The sequence below is a fragment of the Orcinus orca genome, chromosome 2 (genome assembly GCF_937001465.1).
Source record: "Orcinus orca chromosome 2, mOrcOrc1.1, whole genome shotgun sequence".
Lineage (NCBI taxonomy): Eukaryota > Metazoa > Chordata > Mammalia > Artiodactyla > Delphinidae > Orcinus > Orcinus orca.
The window spans coordinates 83,575,934-83,593,614 of record NC_064560.1 but is presented as its reverse complement, the minus strand read 5'-3'; the positions used below and the strand labels follow the sequence as shown (position 1 = coordinate 83,593,614).

General features: G+C 38.4%; 1 protein-coding gene and 1 long non-coding RNA gene across 17 annotated transcripts in view; one reads left to right on the top strand and one right to left on the bottom strand.

Moving 5' to 3' along the window:
* PEAK1 (pseudopodium enriched atypical kinase 1) overlaps positions 1 to 17,681 on the top strand; it is a 292,180-nt gene that overhangs the window by 258,384 nt on the left and 16,115 nt on the right. For 15 of the 16 annotated variants that reach the window (XM_004276341.3, XM_033440139.2, XM_033440132.2 and 12 more), the window contains one exon: positions 14,508 to 15,253. In XM_004276341.3, the coding sequence (XP_004276389.1) occupies positions 14,508 to 15,253 (746 nt within the window). Of the gene's footprint in view, positions 1 to 5,873; positions 6,326 to 14,507; positions 15,254 to 17,681 lie in introns of those variants that run through there. The other variant, XM_049706606.1, reaches the window with a different exon arrangement.
* LOC117203838 (uncharacterized) overlaps positions 2,705 to 17,681 on the bottom strand; it is a 47,530-nt gene continuing 32,553 nt past the window's right edge. The window contains exons 2-3 of the long non-coding RNA XR_007475883.1: positions 7,000 to 7,124; positions 2,705 to 5,332 (exon numbers count right to left, since the gene is read on the bottom strand). This is a non-coding gene — a long non-coding RNA (uncharacterized LOC117203838). The remainder of the gene's footprint in view (positions 5,333 to 6,999; positions 7,125 to 17,681) is intronic.

Here is a 17,681-nt window from a genome sequence, read left to right as displayed (position 1 = left end):
AGATGAGTAGCATGAGCTGCACTGCCACATGCGTAGTCCTAGTAAGATTCTTATGGACCACTGACCAATTCTCACATCTGTCTGGAAACCAGTGGCATATAATATCAAAGCGTTCTTCTACCTAGTGTCTCACCTCCTTTCTTTGTCTTTTTCCTCTGTCAGGTTATTGTAAGGCTAAATCATTCTATGATCAGCTAGTGTACTTGGAAATAAGGGCATCCTTAAGAGGACCAAAAGGTTAGGTAAAACTATTGGAGAAATGCTCTACTATGTCCTTTTTTTTTTTTTTTTTGTGGTACGCGGGCCCCTCACCACTGCGCCGCGGAGCGCAGGCTCAGCGGCCACGGCTCACGGGCCCAGCTGCTCCGCGGCACGCGGGATCCTCCCGGACCGGGGCATGAACCCGCGTCCCCTGCATCGGCAGGCGGACCCCCAACCACTGCGCCACCAGGGAAGCCCTCTACTATGTCCTTTTGGGAAACTCAATCATAACAACCCACATGCAGTTGAAAATACATTCCATAAGGAGAAGACTTCCATTCTAAGTTCCTGAAGCCTTCTGTGATTTGTGGGTAGGGGAGAGTAAACCCTTGCAGTTTACCCAAGCAACCATCTTGGATACCATTTTCCAGTTGGAATAGATTTTATAGTCAAGTGGTTTATTGAACTTTTTCCATTCTTTTACATTTTATGAGACATATTATGAGATGAAAATTTTATTTTTTTATTTCTTATTTAGTATATGTCCTCAGATAGCATATATATCAGGAATTATATTTCAGACATTCTTACTGCACTGAAATTTCTTTCATGACATCCTCAGTAAAATATATACAAATTTTTACTGATTGTATGTTATCTTATGGCATCTTTTCTTTAAAAATATCCATTTGCCCACATCAGTTAAAGTTAACTGTTTTATCTTATTATCGTCCCAGTTATGTAGATTGTTAGAAAAAAATAGAGCATTGCTTTCAAGAATACGCTAAGTGCCTTACATATTAACTCATTTAATCCTCACAACAACCTTAGGAATTATTATCCCCATTTTTCAGATGAGGAAAGTACATCAGAGTGCCGTGCCCAGAGTCACAGAACCTGTAAGAACTGAACCAAGATTGGAACCCAGTTGGTCTATATTACTAGACTATAATGATTGCAACCACTAAATTCTTAGAAGATACTGAAGGGCTGCAGCTGTCTCCCCCTTTTTTTTTAAGTCATCTACTTTGAGACACAAAATTTAAGACTTTTTTTTAAAAAGATTATGATAGAGTACAAAAATACCAAGTTACAGATGCCCCATCAGAAAAATAGCTTTCTTTCTACCTGTTGCTTTACCTTTAAAAGTATGTGATACTCATAAAATGTTGCCTAACTTTCCTTAAGTGCTTAAGTGGTGATAACTTGACTCCATAGGATATGATACATGGTTAGTTGCTTCTTTGGAAAGGTTTTACTATGTGAGTAAAATAATAACTGAATAATAGATAGGATTGGCTCCATCAGTTCTACAAACTGATAGGTGTTATTTTTTGTTTTGTTGTTGTTATTTTTCCTAATGGAACAAGTATTTCAGGTGGCATTTGGAACTTACCTTTTTTAACATTTTCAATAAATCATTTGCATGAAGTTTTAAACTATCCCTTGGAGTAATTTCTTATAATTTAATGCCCTGGTAGCTTTAAAAAAAAAAAAATGTGTTTTAAGACCAAAAGGAAACAAAACCTAATATAATAGCTTCAGATCCTTTTAAATATTCTAGAACCATTCCACAAACACATGTTACATATTTCTTTTTCATTTTCTTTCCTAATTTCTTCTTTTTTTATTCTTATTTATTTTTTATTTTTGTGTGTGTGTGTGTGTATAGTCCTCTGTCTCTAGAAGTATACTCTTCTATCTCTACGTGTAAAGTCTTCTATGTCTAGGAGTATACTTTTCTATTTCTAGGTGTAAATTCTTCTGTGTCTACGAGTATACTCTTCTATCTTGGTGTATAGTCTTCTATCTCTAGAAGTATAATCTTCTATCTCTAGGTATAATGTCTTCTATCTCTAGGAGTACACTCTTTTGTCTCTAGCTGTATAGTGTTCTATCTCTAGAAGTATAATTTTCTATCTATAGGTGTAAAGTCTTCTATCTCTAACAGTATACTTTTCTATTTTTAGTTGTAAAGTCTTCTATCTCTAGGATATACTCATTTATGTCTAGGTGTATAGTTACATATTTCTTTTTCATTTTCTTTCCTAATTTCTTCTTCTTTATTTAAAAAAATGAGTCAGAGGGCGGATGGACTGATGGAAGAAACTGAAGGAGGGAAGTTAAGGGTTACCATAATTTTTGCTGTGGAATTTATTTCTGAAAATTGCATTGTGAAGTGGGCTTAGGAAGCAGTATTATATAGTAGGCAAAAAACGTAGGTTTGGGGGATCAGACAAGTTTAGGTTTATATGACAGCTGTATCACTGCCCACCTACATGATTGTGGGTCAGTTATTTACCATCTCTGAGCTTCAGTTTCCTCATCTGACATGAGGGAATAGTAGCATCTGCTTTGTAGGGCTGATGGCAAAAGAAGTACTTGATACATAGAAGTGCTTAATAATTGTGAAGTTCCTTTATTTCTACACCAAAATATACTGTTGCTTTCTTTTTTCAATATGTTTGATGTGCTAGCCAGAAAATGTAACATAAAGCAGAAATAATTTCGAATGTTTATTAGAAATGTTGAATAAGCAGAGCAACAAAATCCAAGTCCAAAAAGTTGTGGACTGCCTATACAACTGATGACTGAGAGAGTGAAACATGATAGAGGAGACAGGACACCAAGGTGGCCAACAGGGACCAGAGGAGACATAACAAATAACAGCGAAGTACTGCGACAGACCCAGTCCCCCAAGGTCTGCTAGTTGTAGCGAAACAAAGGGACATGGTTTGCATTTGTTTTGTAGTTCCCACATTTCTTAGATAGTTCTGAAAACTAATAAGTCAAAAAAAAAAAAAAACTGGATTGGAATAGGCCTTCATTACCGTATGTCAGAATCTCCCGTTAGACCTCTACCTTTGAGACAGCTTCCTTTCTCTGCTATGGTATAACAAGAGCTGTTGTGATTCAACCATTCCCACAAAAAGCTACTGACTTATGCGAACCATCCATTCGTTTTTCACCTTAGAGATCCCTCTCCAGGGTTAATTCAGCTGCCTTTTTTCTTGTCCTTAACATAAATAAAGCAAACTTTATTTTGTTTATAACAGAATTAATTATAGATTTTAGAGCTACAGTATACAGTATGGTAGCCACTAGCCACATCTGGCTATTTAAATTTAAATTCATTGAAATGTAAATAAAAATTCAGTTCTTCAGTCTCACTAGCAACATTTCAAGCGCTCAGTAGCCACATGTGGCTAATAGCTACTGTATTCAACATGCAGAGATACAGAACATTTCTGTCATCACAGAAAGTTCTGTTGGACAGCAGTGCTTTAAAGACTTGCTTATTTGGGGGATTTGTATTGTCTTCTGTGGGCACAAAAATCATTATTGGTTTTTATGCACTTGACAACTGCTTAGGAAGGTTGCCCCTTATAGAGTGATGGTTTTCCTCTGGGTGATGGTGATATGTGATGATCACTGAACAAACTCTGATCTATAGCACTTTAATACACCCGAAACTGAATTTAGCAGGGTATCTGCCACCAAAATGATTTCCTAAAGAAGTGATAGAAAGTTTTTTTAATCAGACCTTCAGCATTTCCCCACGTTTCTTATGTCTGTCTCAAAATGTCTAGAATATCGCTAGATTTTTATGTGGCACACCTGACCACTTTATCAGCCTGCTGAAATCAGGATCTTGTAATGACTTCTACTCTGTTGGAAATTGGTTGGTGACTTTAGCTCTCCTTCACTCACTTTTTAACCGAGTACTCTAGACGTTACTTTTTAGAAAGATCTATCTAGTCTCCCTTTACTGGACAGAATTTTGGCTTGTTCCTCTTTCTTTGTGCCTACAACCTAGCACGTTATCTAAAACACACAGAAGGTGCTGAGAACATGTTTGGATGAATGTGCCAAAAATGACTTAGCATTTGACTATGTAAGTTTCCGGTTAGGGAAACTGAGCTCTCCTGAGGAAAGTTCATACAGGAAAATTTCAAGTCCTAGTTTGTGTGTTCCATTTATCAACTGGCTTTTTTTTCTAAAATGAGACTTAATCAGGGGGTTCCTAATTAAGGAATTATGTAAGCCATACCTCAGTTTCCTTTCCACGTGAAACTGTCCACATTTCTCATCTTACTTACCTAGAGCATCTCCTCAAGGCTGCACTGTTCAAACACTGAAAGAAAACACCTGAAAGTCTTCTATCTCCAGAACTTCCTTTGGCAATGTATTGACCATCGGTGTTAAATTTTAAAGAATAGATAAACTTAAAGGAAGTCATTACATTGCCAGCCTTGATGGTTGTAATTATGGAGCAATGTCATCATAAATGGCAGCTTTAAAAAAAATCATTCTGAAAAGTATATCATTCATTCATTTACTCAACAAATAATTATTGAGGAATAACAATTCTGTGCCACACAATGCAAAGTTAACTATTTGAACCAAAGATGAAAGAATTGCACATTTTTAGATTATCTGGATGTTTTTTAAAAAAGTGAGAGTGACAGCTCTGAACATTTGTTTGTGCATTTGTTGTACTTCCTAAAAATGTAATTATCTCTATTTAAAAAGAAACTATAGACTGTGTTCCTATCTTTTAAGTTAGCTTCATTCACATTTAAAAATAGTTTCCCATGTACTGGAATTTGTTGGCAGAGTGCAATATTCAAATTACATAGATAACTTACCCCCAAATAAATAATCTCTGTTCTTGGAGAGGTTCTCATTAATGAGATCTTTAAAAATTGAGTCTGTCAGCTGCTACACCACTGACATTCTTTAAATTGGTCCATGTATCTCTTTATTTGAGGCTAAGCCTGAGCCTGAAGTGGTCTTAAAGCTTCGTTTTATCATTTGGCATGAAGTTGATGTCCCCTGTGGTTTGCCAGCTGGTGCTTACATTTAACTGTGGTGGGACCTAGCACAGTAATAATGCCCAGATAGATTAAGACCCTTCCTCCTAAGTTGCTGATGCCCACTGCCAGGGGGCGATACAGTGAGTGCTGGGGGCAGCCAAGGAGAGGCCTACTTATTTGACAAGGCTGGTGCACAGTGTGCTATGTGGCATCTATATTTATAAACTCCAGGGCCTCTTTCCCAGTTTGGTGATGATCATCTCTTCTGTTGTCCTGTCCCTTCCCGTTCTCATCTGTGTTACTTGTCATGAGCCCTGGGAAAAGATTAAGGGTGAATATTGAAATTACAATTTAAATAGAAAAATATATTCCATTTATTTTGGCTTTAACACTTTCGTTTGTTGAGTGCCAGCTATCTCCTGGGAACCAGGCTAGGCACTGGGAATACTAGTGCTATCTTCAAGGACTTCTGCTCTTTGGGAAAGACAGGCATGGGGGCTGGCCTCTTAGGAGCTCATGTGATAGTTGCTGTGATGCAGGTATTTAAAGGTTCAATAAAAGCCCCTGCCTTGAGGAGTCTAGGAGAGGGTCACTAAGTTTTCAAGCTTGAAAGAAGAGTAGTTGTTTGCCAGATTGACAAGCAAGGGAGAGCATTCCAGGTAGAGGGAAGAGTATGTACAAAGGCCTAAAGCTTGATAGAAAAATGAATGTTCAGTTAACTACCAGTAATTAATTAAAGGTAGCTTAAGTGCAGAGTGAAAGAGGCAGAGTTGGCAAAATGGGGCAGAGTGGAAAAGCAAGGCCAGATCATAAATGGTATGTATGTATCACAATGAGTGTATCTTTTACCTCTAGGAAATGGAGAGCCACTGAAGAATTTTGGATAGAGGGACATGATCGGAATTTTTTAAAGTTCATTCTGGAAGCTACCTACAGAATGACTGGAGGCAGGGAGACTGACCAGGAGACCATGACATTCCTGTCTTACTGGAATAAAGAGCTAATTGTACTCATTAACATACTGTTCCTGTCTAAATGGGTTATCCTTAAGTGCCTTTAATCCCTAGCACCCTAAGATTGTAGTGATTGTCAGGTCTTAAGCAAACATTTGCTGTGATTTGTCCTGAGTGTGTCTTCAAATGATAGTGCCTTCCAGTAGATGTCTATAGTAATGTAATTATTATTTTGAGTTTTTTACTGTATAATCATCTTTAAAATGTTGATCTTTAGAGATAATATTTTTCTTATTTCCTTTCTATTTATTATACCAATTGTGTACGTTTTTAGAGCCTATATCAATAATCTTCCTTCCTGAGGAGTTTTAAACACCTTTTTGCTTCTTTGAAGTAGTGTCATTAAATTATTCCCTTTTAATCCATCTTTCATCATTTGCTTTTCAGAATGTGATATAAGGCCTTATTTGTCAGTCTGAAGACATTTTTAAGTGAAGAGAAAGTATAAAGATAGAGTTTAGAAACTCAAAAAGAAAGGAAAGGGAAGATTGAGTGTGGTTTAGTCAAATATATTTGTCCAAAAGAACTTTTTAGTCTATAAGGCAAGGTTTAGAACACAATCTATTTTTCTTTCTGTTTAGAGAGCTGGCATGCCACAAAAATGTAGAGTATGTGATGTTATATCAGGCCTGCTGAAAGCTGAGCTTAGCGTCTGGTCCCGGAGGCTTGAGAAGAATGTACAGGATTAAAAGTTTAAAATAAAAACAACTAAGATACCAAGCTTTTAAAACATTGACCCAGATGATTGGAATTCAGTTAGGAGAACTTGTCCTTCTCAGAAGAAAAAAATTAAAAAACACAGGACGCTTTTAGACTTGGGCGAATGGCTTGACCTACTTGCATGGGCTGTAGAATGTTCATGGTTTCATTTGGAACGCAAACATTTCTTATTCCCATGTGGAAATCTTAGCTCCCAGGAGACCATATCCCACTGTTTAGGGAGAGAAACCACTATTAATTATCTTTACCTTCTTGCTGCCTTGGCTGTCCATTTTCATTTCGGAATGATGACCAACTCTGCTGACACTCTGTCCTTCAGTCTGGCAGCTGTTTCCTGCACACTTGCTGCGTGTCTCACACCGTGCCCGAAGTTCTGAGGAAATGTAAAAAAAATAAAAAAATACATACACATTATAAAAGGCTAAAAATGCTATCATAGAGTGAAAAGTGGTAAGAGAACACAGAGGAAGAAGGGATGGCTCCCAGTTTGGAGGTGGGGATTAGAGAGGAGGGAGGGTTTCAGTAGAGAAAGGGTTATTTGAGCTGGGCTTAGGACGGAACACATTTACTAAGGCAGAGATGTAAGAATAAAAACATGGAGCATATCAAAAGAACAGGAATTGAGTGATTCTTGTGGGAGGGTTGATGAGAAATAGTGGTAGATAAGGCTGACAGCCTTGACCAATTTCCTGAGGAGTTTGGACTTTATTCTGAAGGTGGTGGAAAATGGCATGATCAGCCCTCTTCTACCTCCTCTGATAAGCACTAAAGAGCTGCTGATGACGATAGACCTTGTCTCACCTGTCAGTTCTGAGGTCATTTAAAAGAAAAGAAAAGCACTTTTGGAATCCTCCATTCCTTCTGTGTCCATGATTGTTTTCGTTTGTTCTGATTTAGAAAACTGGAAAGAAAATGACCATCCCATAAAGATTCTCCTAAGGTCCACATTGGAAGGAGTGAGAATAGGTTCATGTTTCTAGTTTTTCTATTAATTCCTTCCATTTCCCCCTGAGCCAGACTCTTTGCTTTGTCCTGGGTGTACAAATGAGGCAGGTCTCTGTCCTCAATGAACAAACCCATGGGGAATTCAGACAGGGACACAAGTCAAGTATTCTAAGTGCTTAGAGAGAAATGTTCACAGAATGTATCTGTGGTCCCAAGGAAGGAGAGGTCAGTTTTGCGAAGTGGAGTAAGAAACATTCCTCAGAGGCAGAATGTTTGAAGATGAGAGGAGAGGGAAATCATTCCTGGAAGAGGGTCAACATGAACACAGACACAACATGAAGTAGCCAAGAGTGCTGGAGAAACCACAAGCAGTTTGGTAGCCCCAACTTATGACACAAGGGGAAATGCTATGAGAGGAACAGAACAACCAGGGCAAGGTCATAAAAGCCTTGCTTTCTGTGCTGAAGCAAAGAAAGCTCCATCCTCAGGATCAAGTCCAAATTCTCAAGGACGGAATTTTTGAAGTAGAGGAGTGCCATGATCAGCTTTGGTGTTTGAATAAAGTCTCTAATGGCTAGTGTGGTGAGGAAGGCAAAACTGGAGACAGTGGTAACAGGACACTGCCACAGTAGTCAGGACAGGAAGATAAGGTGCTGGTGCAGTTCACTACTTCTAACCATTTCCACTGTCTGGGTCAGCAAATGGAAAATGAAGATTTGTTACAAAGCATATTTCTGTCATCTTGTAAATAAACTGTGCTTCTGACTTCTCACATTAACTGAGGCAAAGTAGGGCTGACCTACTTTGCTGACCACTGGGAGGGAGGCCTCACCATCACAGGAAGAGTTCAGTAAATGCCAAGCCCCTACATCCTTCATATTGTTAAGAGCACAGAAAAATGGGAAGATATGACTGAAAACTGAATTTATGGTGGTTTCTAAAAATAGATTGTTGATTTGCTTTATTTAGATATAATTTACATACCATAAAATTCACCCTTTTTGAGTGTGCAATTCAGTGAGTTTTAGTATGTTAACAGAATTTTACAGCCACTACCAGTATCTAATTCCAGAACATTTTCATCACCCCAAACAGAAACCCATTAACAATCACTGTCTGTTTCCATTCTCCCTTCCCCCGAGCCATGGCAACCACTAATCTACTGTCTGTCTCTATGAATTTGTGTATTTCTAGACATTTCATATAAGTGGAATCATATGATATGTGGTTTTTTATTACTGGCTTCTCTCACTTAGCGTAATGTTTCCAAGGTTCATACAGGTTGTAGCACATATCAGTACTTCATTTCTTTTTATGGCTGAATAATATTCCGTTGTGTGGCTATGCTACGTTTTGTTTATCCATTCATCATCAGTTGATGGACGTTTGAGTTGTTTCCACTTTTGGGCTCTTATCTTGTACTTCGACTCAAGTGTTGCTGTGAACATTTGAGTACAAGTTTTTGTGTGAACATGTGTTTTCATTTCTCTCAGATATATCCCTAGGATTAGAAATTCTGGGTCATGTGGTAACTCTGTGTTTTATTTTTCGAGTAACTACCAAACTGTTTTCCAAGGTGGTGGCACCGTTTTAGATTCCCACTAGCAATGTATGAGGGTTTGAGTTTCTCCATATCTTTACTAATACTTGCTCATCTATTTAATTGAAGCCAGCTTTGTGGATGTGAAGTGATGTCTCGTGGTTTTAGTTTGCATTTACCTAGTGAGAAATGCTGAGCACCTTTACATGTGCTTATTGGCCACTTGTATATCTTCTTTGGAGAAATGTCTATGCAAATCCTTTACCCACTTTTAATGGGTTATTTATATTTTCATTGTGAGAGTTATTTATAAATTCTAGATACAAGTCTCTTATCAGATATATAATTTACACGTATTCTCTCCCATTCTAAGGGCCGTCTTTTCACTTTCTTGAAGTTAACCTTTGAAGCACGAAAGTTTTTCATTTTTATGAATTCCAATTTATTTATTTTTTTCTCTTGTTGCTTTTCTTTTGTTGCTTTAGGTGTTATATTTAAGTAATCATTGACTGACCCAAGGCCGAAAAAATTTATTCCTATGTTTTCTTCCAGGAGTTTTATAGATTTAGCTCTTAACATTTAGATCTTTCATACATTTTGAGTTAATTTTTGTGTATACTGTGACGCAGGGGTTCAACTTCATTCTTTTGCATGTGGATACCAAGTTGTCCCAGCACCATTTGTTGAAAAGACTTCTCTTTCTCCATTGAATTGTCTTGGCATCCTTGTTGAAAATCAGTTGACCATAAATATGAGTTTATTTCTGGACTCTCAATTCTATTCCATTCATCTGTATTTCTATTCTTATGCCAGTACCCCACAGTCTTGATTACCGTAGTTGTGAAGTAAGTTTTGAAGTCGGGAAATGTGGGTTCTTCGACTGTTCTCTTTTTCAAGATTTGGGCAGGGAGGCCTACTCTTGATCCTTTGTGTTTCCATATAAATTTTAGGATCATCCTGTCAATTTCTGCAAGAAGGCCAGCTGGGATTTTGATGGGGATTACATTAAATTTTTAGATCAATTTGAGGAATATTTCCATCTGAATATATTAAGTCTAATCCATGAACATAAGATGTCTTTTCATTTATTTAGATCTTTAATGTCCTTCATCAGTGTTTGGTAGTTTTCCATGTACAAGTCTTACACTTAATTTCCTAATTTTTTTCCTAAATACTTTATTCTTTTTGATGATATTGTAAATGGAATTGTTTTCTTAATTTAACTTTTGGATTATTCATTGCCAGTGTGTAGAAATACAGTTGATTTTTTTCACATCTTTATTGGAGTATAATTGCTTTACAATGTTGTTAGTTTCCACTGTACAACAAAGTGCATCCGCTATATGTATACATATCTCCCTATATCCCCTCCCTCTTGAGCCTCCCTCCCACCCTCCCTATCCCACCCCTCTAGGTCATCACAAAGCATTGAGTTGATCTCGCTGTGCTATGCAGAAGCTTCCCACTAGACATCCATTTTACATTTGGTAGTGTATACATGTCAGTGTTACTGTCTCACTTTGTCCCAGCTTCCCCTTCCCCACCTGTGTCCTCAAGTCCATTCTCTATGTCTCTGTCTTTATTCCTGCCCTGCCACTAGGTTCATCAGTAGGGTTTTTTTGTATTCCATACATATGCGTTAGCATTCGGTATTTGTTTTTCTCTTTCTGACTTACTTCACTCTGTATGATAGACTCTAGGTCCATCCACCTCACTACAAATAACTCAGTTTCACTCCTTTTTATGGCTGAGTAATACTCCATTGTATATATGTACCACATCTTCTTTATCCATTCATCTGTCGATGGACATTTAGGTCGCTTCTATGTCCTGGCTATTGTAAATAGTGCTGCAATGAACATTGCGGTACATGTCTCTTTTTGAATTATGGTTTTCTCAGGGTAGATGCCCAGTAGTGGGATTGCTGGGTCATATGGTAATTCTGTTTTTAGTTTTTTAAGGAATCTCCATAGTGCCTGTATCAATTTACATTCCCACCAACAGTCCAGGAGGGTTCCCTTTTCTCTACACCCTCTCCATTTATTGTTTCTAGATTTTTTGATGATGGCCATTCTGACCGGCATGAGATGATACCTCATTGTGGTTTTGATTTGCTTTTCTCTAATGGTTAGTGATATTGAGCATCTTTTCATGTGTTTGCTGGCCATCTGTACATCTTCTTTGGAGAAATGTCTGTTTAGGTTACAGTTGATTTTTTATATTGATCTTATATCCTGCAATCTTGCTGAACTGGTATATTAGTTCTAATAGTTTTTTTGTGGATTCCTTAGCCTTTCCTATATACAAGATTATGTCACCTGTGAATAGAGATAATTTTACCTCTTTTCCAATCTGCATGTTCTTATTTCTTTTCCTTTCATGATTTCCCTGGCTAGGTCCTCCAGTACAATGTAGACTAGAAGTGACAAGAATGGAAATCATTGTCTTGTTCCTGATCTTCGTGGGGAAAAATCGAGTCTTTTGCCATTAAGTATAATTTAGCTCTTGGTTTTTCATAGGTGACCTTTATCAGGATGAGGATGATCCCTTCTTTTCCCAGTTTGTTCGGTGTTTTTATTATGAAAAGTATTGGATTTGCTGAAATGCTTTTTCTGCATCTGTTGAGCTGACCATGTGAGGTTTTTTCACTGTTTATTTTGTTTACATGGTGTATTACATTGATTGATTTTCAGATGTTAAACCAACCTTGCATTCCTGGGATAAATCCAAATTTGTTGTGATGCATAATCCTTTTCATATGTTGCTGGATTCAGTTTGCTAGTATTTTGTGAGGATTTTTGTGTCTAGTAATAAGGGATATTAGTCTATAGTTTTCTTGTAATGTCTTTCTCTTGTTTTGATATATAGGTAATATTGGCCTTTCATAGGTTTCAAGTTGGTAAGTGTTCCCTCCCTTTATATTTTTTGGAAGAGTTGGTGAATGATTGGTTTTAATACTTCTTTAAATGTTTGGTAGAATTCATCAATGAAGCCATATGGTCCTGGACTTTTCTTTGTGGGGATTTTGTAAATTATTAATTCAGTATCTTTACTTGTTACAGGTACCTATACAGTTTTGCCTCTTTTAGCCCTAAATATTTATTCCTTTAGTCATTCAAGAAATATTTATTGAGCATCAATTAAATACAGGCCCTGATTTTTGACATAGAGGGTACAGCAATTAGTAAAACAAAAGTCCTGGCCCTCTTAGAGTTTAGCATTCTCATACTCTTTCTCTGTCTCATTCTCATGCTGTCTATATATTCATATTTCTTATTTATATGTAATGTAGCTCTGTTCCTTGGAAAAGAATATTGCTGGGCTTCCCTGGTGGCGCAGTGGTTGAGCGTCCGCCTGCTGATGCAGGGGACACGGGTTTGTGCCCCGGTCCGGGAAGATCCCACATGCCGCGGAGTGGCTGGGCCCGTGAGCCATGGCCGCTGAGCCTGCGCGTCCGGAGCCTGTGCTCTGCAACGGGAGAGGCCACAACAGTGAGAGGCCCGAGTACTGCCAAAACAAAAAAAAGAATATTGCTACATGCCATTGATGGAGAAAGGGCATCCTTAGGTTTGCTTATATATTGTCATAGTTTGTGTAAACTCTTGGGTGTTCTTGAAGAGTGTTGCATATGTGGGAAATGGAGTATACTGTTGTTACAATCACAGTTTGTATGGTGCTTCCCCTTGGCATTGCTACAAGGACATGATTTTTAATAAAACAAGCCACGATCTTTATTCATTATCATCCTCAAGACCATCTGATGCCTTCTGTTCTGTCTAATCATCAGTAGTAGCATAGTTTCCTACGGCTTCTATAACAAAGTACCACAAAGTGGGTGGCTTAAAACAAGAGAAATTTATTCTCCTGTAGTTCTGGCAGCTTGGAGGCGAATTAAGGTGTTAGCAAGGTCACGTTCCCTCTGAGATTCTAGGTAGAATCCTTCCTTATTTCTTCCTAGCATCTGGTGGTGGCCATCAATCCTTAGCATCCCTGGCTTACAACTGCATTACTCCAGTCTCTGCCTCTGTCATCACATGGTGTTCTCCCTGTGTGTCTGTCTTTATATCACATTTTCCCCTTCTTATAAGGACACCAGCCATATTGGATTGAGGCCCACCCTAATGACCTCATCTTAACTTGATTACCTCTACAAAGATTCTATTTCCGAATAAGATCACATTCACAGGTACCAGAGGTTAGGACTTCAGTATATTTTGGGAGAGAGCACATAATTCCACCCATAACAGAGCATTATGCTCTAACTCTGAAATATTGAGTGGAGATTTCATTTTAGTAACATTACTGATTTTAATAGCTTTTATTAAACTTTCATGGTATATTTCTCTGTCTTTAAAAAAATAATGCTCCTTCCCCATTATACAATAAGTCCTGAAGGTGTCATTGATCACATACTTATGCGTTTTATCTTCTTCTAAGCATAAATTCTAGAAAGGAAACAAAGATGACTGGTCCTGTAACTAGGGCTTGTTGTAAGAGAATTTCAAAAGTAGCATCCCTCAAATCACAGTTTATATGTCCCCCAAAATAAAACAGAATCATGTAAGAGTTTGTGAAAGATGTTTGAAACAGCAGTTGACTGCTCATATACATGGTTCCCCTTACCACAATCTCAGGGATCTTATACATAGACCAGTTTAAGTGGTGCTGGAATCCATCTCTGTAGTGAAGTGAAATAATATGGTTTATGAAATTGTATTCATATGTATTGGATGGAGAATGACAAGTGCTCTATACAATACAATGTAACTTTGGAACAAAGTTAAAAGAATAGAATAGTATCTTCTGAGCACCAGTCTAGCGGTCTCATTTGCTAATCCCAATTGTTTTTAATAATGCTCCCAAGTAATTTTTTTTTATGCACAAATACCATCATCTCTGTTCTGTCACAGTACAGTTATTTGAGTGTCTGTCACTCGTTAGTACTCTAGAGTGGTGAATACAGCACTCTCGGGGCCAGGAATGGAGAATATGAATTCCTTCTTGAAAACAAAGCCCATTGGCCTGTTCCTATGGCAAAGAAGTACAGAGACATTGTTCACATTTGTTGCTTCCATCAAGTCTTGAACTCTTACCTTTAAATTAAGCTATTTGTTCTTTGTTTTCTTTTACCATTTTTGGATTAAAGCATTGACTTCTTATATTCTCGTGGCCACCTCCCTTATTTCTGCTTAAGTTTCAATTATGTAACAAGAATGAAAACTTTACTTATTCTTTCTTTTCCCTTTCTTTCTTTCTTTTAAAACAATACAGGGCAATCTAGAGCAGCCATGATACCTCCCAAGCATCCACGGCAGCCTAAGGGAGCTTTGGATGATGCCATTGCCTTCGGTGGGAAAACAGACCAAGAAGCACCTAATGCTTCTCAACCTACACCACCCCCACTGCCAAAGAAAATGATCATAAGAGCCAATACAGAGCCAATCTCCAAAGACCTCCAAAAATCCCTGGAAACTACTCTTTGTGTCATGGCTAATCCCACCTATGATATCGACCCCAACTGGGATGCCAGCAGTGCTGGCTCTTCAATCAGTTATGAACTCAAGGGACTGGACATTGAGTCTTATGACTCCTTGGAGAGACCTTTGCACAAGGAGAGACCTGTGCCCTCAGCAGCAAACAGCATCTCCAGCTTAACCACTCTCAGTATTAAGGATAGATTTTCCAATAGCACAGAGTCTCTGTCCAGCCGGCGTGGTCCCTCTTGTAGACAGGGCCGGAGTATCCAGAAGCCACAGAGACAAGCACTTTATCGAGGACTTGAGAATCGTGAAGAAGTGGTGGGTAAAATCCGAAGCCTTCATACAGATGCCTTGAAGAAACTGGCTATTAAATGTGAAGACCTCTTCATGGCTGGACAGAAAGACCAGCTCCGTTTTGGGGTGGACAGCTGGTCAGACTTCAGGCTAACCAGTGACAAGCCATGTTGTGAGGCAGGCGATGCAGTTTACTACACAGCTTCATATGCAAAAGATCCACTTAATAACTATGCAGTCAAGGTAAGAAAATTTTATAAATCTGATTTTAATCTTCTCTGACACACTGTTATTGAGATGGGTCTGGTTTTATTTTATTTTTCTTCATTCCTCCAATCAGCAAAAACTTACTGAGCATCTACCTTACACCAGATATTGTGATAAAAGAGAGGTTAACTTATTATCTAGAGGAGAAAACAGATATGTAAAGAGACAGACATAACACAGTATACTGAATGCTAAGATAGAAGTAAACAGAATTCTGTGGGAGCTTAGAAGGACCTTAACCCAGACTCTCGATGCCAGAGAATTCTTCTTGAAGTAGGTAATACTTGAGCTGTGATTGTTTGCAAAGATTTCCTGTACAAATGAGGTCTGTTATGTGCCTTCCATTCTATACTTCTGTCTTTATCCTCTAGCAAATAAGAGACTCTTGTCTATCCCTAATTTCTAACTCCTCTGCTTCCTGGAGAAGCTTTTTTTTTTTTTTGCGGTACTCAGGCCTGACTGCTGTGGCCTCTCCCATTGCGGAGCACAGGCTCTGGACGCACAGGCTCAGCGGCCACGGCTCACGGGCCCAGCCGCTCCGTGGCACGTGGGATCTTCCCGGACCGGGGCACAAACCCATGTCCCCTGCATCGGCAGGCGGACTCTCAACCACTGCGCCACCAGGGAAGCCCTGGAGAAACATTTTTATAGAGGAAGGTAACCAATATTTGTTGATGTACCAGGAACTTTTTAGTGTTATATAATTTAATCTTCACATCGACTTCATGGGGTTAAGATCTTTTTATCCATTTGACAGATGAGGAGAATAAAGCTTAGGGTCACACAGCTAGCAATTAGTAGAGCTAGGATTTAAACACAGATCTCTCTGACTCCATAGCCTACACTTTGTCTGTTATGTCACATATTAACTTCTTAAATGTATATCACCCATACCAGACAACACACTTCTTTAAGAACGCTAAAACTCTTAAAATCAAGAATTCTTGAGCAATTACATTCACTGTAACAGTAAGCCATAGGCTTCATCAGTGTAATAAATAAAGCATGGACTTTGAAGTCCAAAAGATCTGGGTTCAAATCCTGACTCTGCCACTTAGTAGCCCTGTTATAAGTTGCTATTCTAAGTCTCAGTTTCCTCAGCTTTAGAAAGGAATAATAATGATACCCATCTTATGGGGCCGTTTGGCTAAAAGAGAACAAAATGCCCCTGATAGGTATTCACTTATTTCACTATCCCTTAGCTTCTTCCCTAGATTATTTTAGGAGAACAACAATCTTTTGAGCCTCAATTTCCTCCTCTTTCAGATGTTTACAACAATGATCCATCTACTTTGTGGGATTGAGGTTAGGATCAAGTAAGATAATGCATGTGAAAGAGTTTCTAAAAACATAAAGCTCTGTGTAAACTTAAGGTAGTGTTCTCCCTTCCCATAGTCCCTTTTTACTGATTCTGTTCACTGGTTCAAAACTAATTAACATATCTAAAGGACTTGTACGTGTTAATTTGACTTAGAAAGACCAGATGGTGTCTTAGTAAATTAATGGATAAGGTAAACGATTGGTCTTGCCTGTCTATCAAGACAGAATATATTTTTGCACCAGACCTTCAGCTGGCTGCTCCCTGCATTTGCAGCACCTAAGCCACTTCACCCTCTGGTGACACTCGCAGAGTGACCCTGTGCCCCAGCGCACACTTTTTAAATTAAACTGAGGGGTAAACGGCAGAGAGAGGATCTAGATTCGAGTTAACACGTTACTGTTGAGTCTAAAAAGGAATTTTGAGATACTGTGTAGCATTCAAGAACTGTTATACCGGTTGGAGTTATGGGGCCTCATCTATCTTGGGCCTGTATTGCTACAAGATCACCAGTGCAAGCAAGATGAGTACCTATTTCAGAAAGGGACATTGAACTATCTGTTGTTCAAAACAACTAAGAAGTAGGGCTTGACTAACTTTATGTATTATTGCTGTGCAATCCTGTCTCTTTCCCAAATCAGTGGTTTGGTATTGATTTATTTGCTTGTAATGATGCAAAAGCAATCTCCAAAGAACAGGTGGCAAGTGGTTATATACTGAGGGTTCTTGGCAGGTTTGGGAAAGGATGTTTTGCACTAAATGGTGACTATAAATGTCTCCTTGAAGACCCTCTAGGCGTTTGTAGAAGGATCCAGTTGATAGTACAACCTTAAAGGAATAAACTCCTAGCACACTGTGAACCCTGCCTTTGCAGAGATAAGCAAAAAAGACCAGCAGTTGGCTCACACAAACAACTTTTTACTGTTTGTCTTCTTAAAATATCCCTTTCCGTACTAATGGAATTTAGAGTAGCTTAACAGGTATGACTGTCTTTCTCTCTCTCTTTTTGTTTTAATTGAAGTATAGTTGATCTACAACGTTGTGTTAATTTCTGCTGTACAACAAGGTGACTCAGTTATACATATA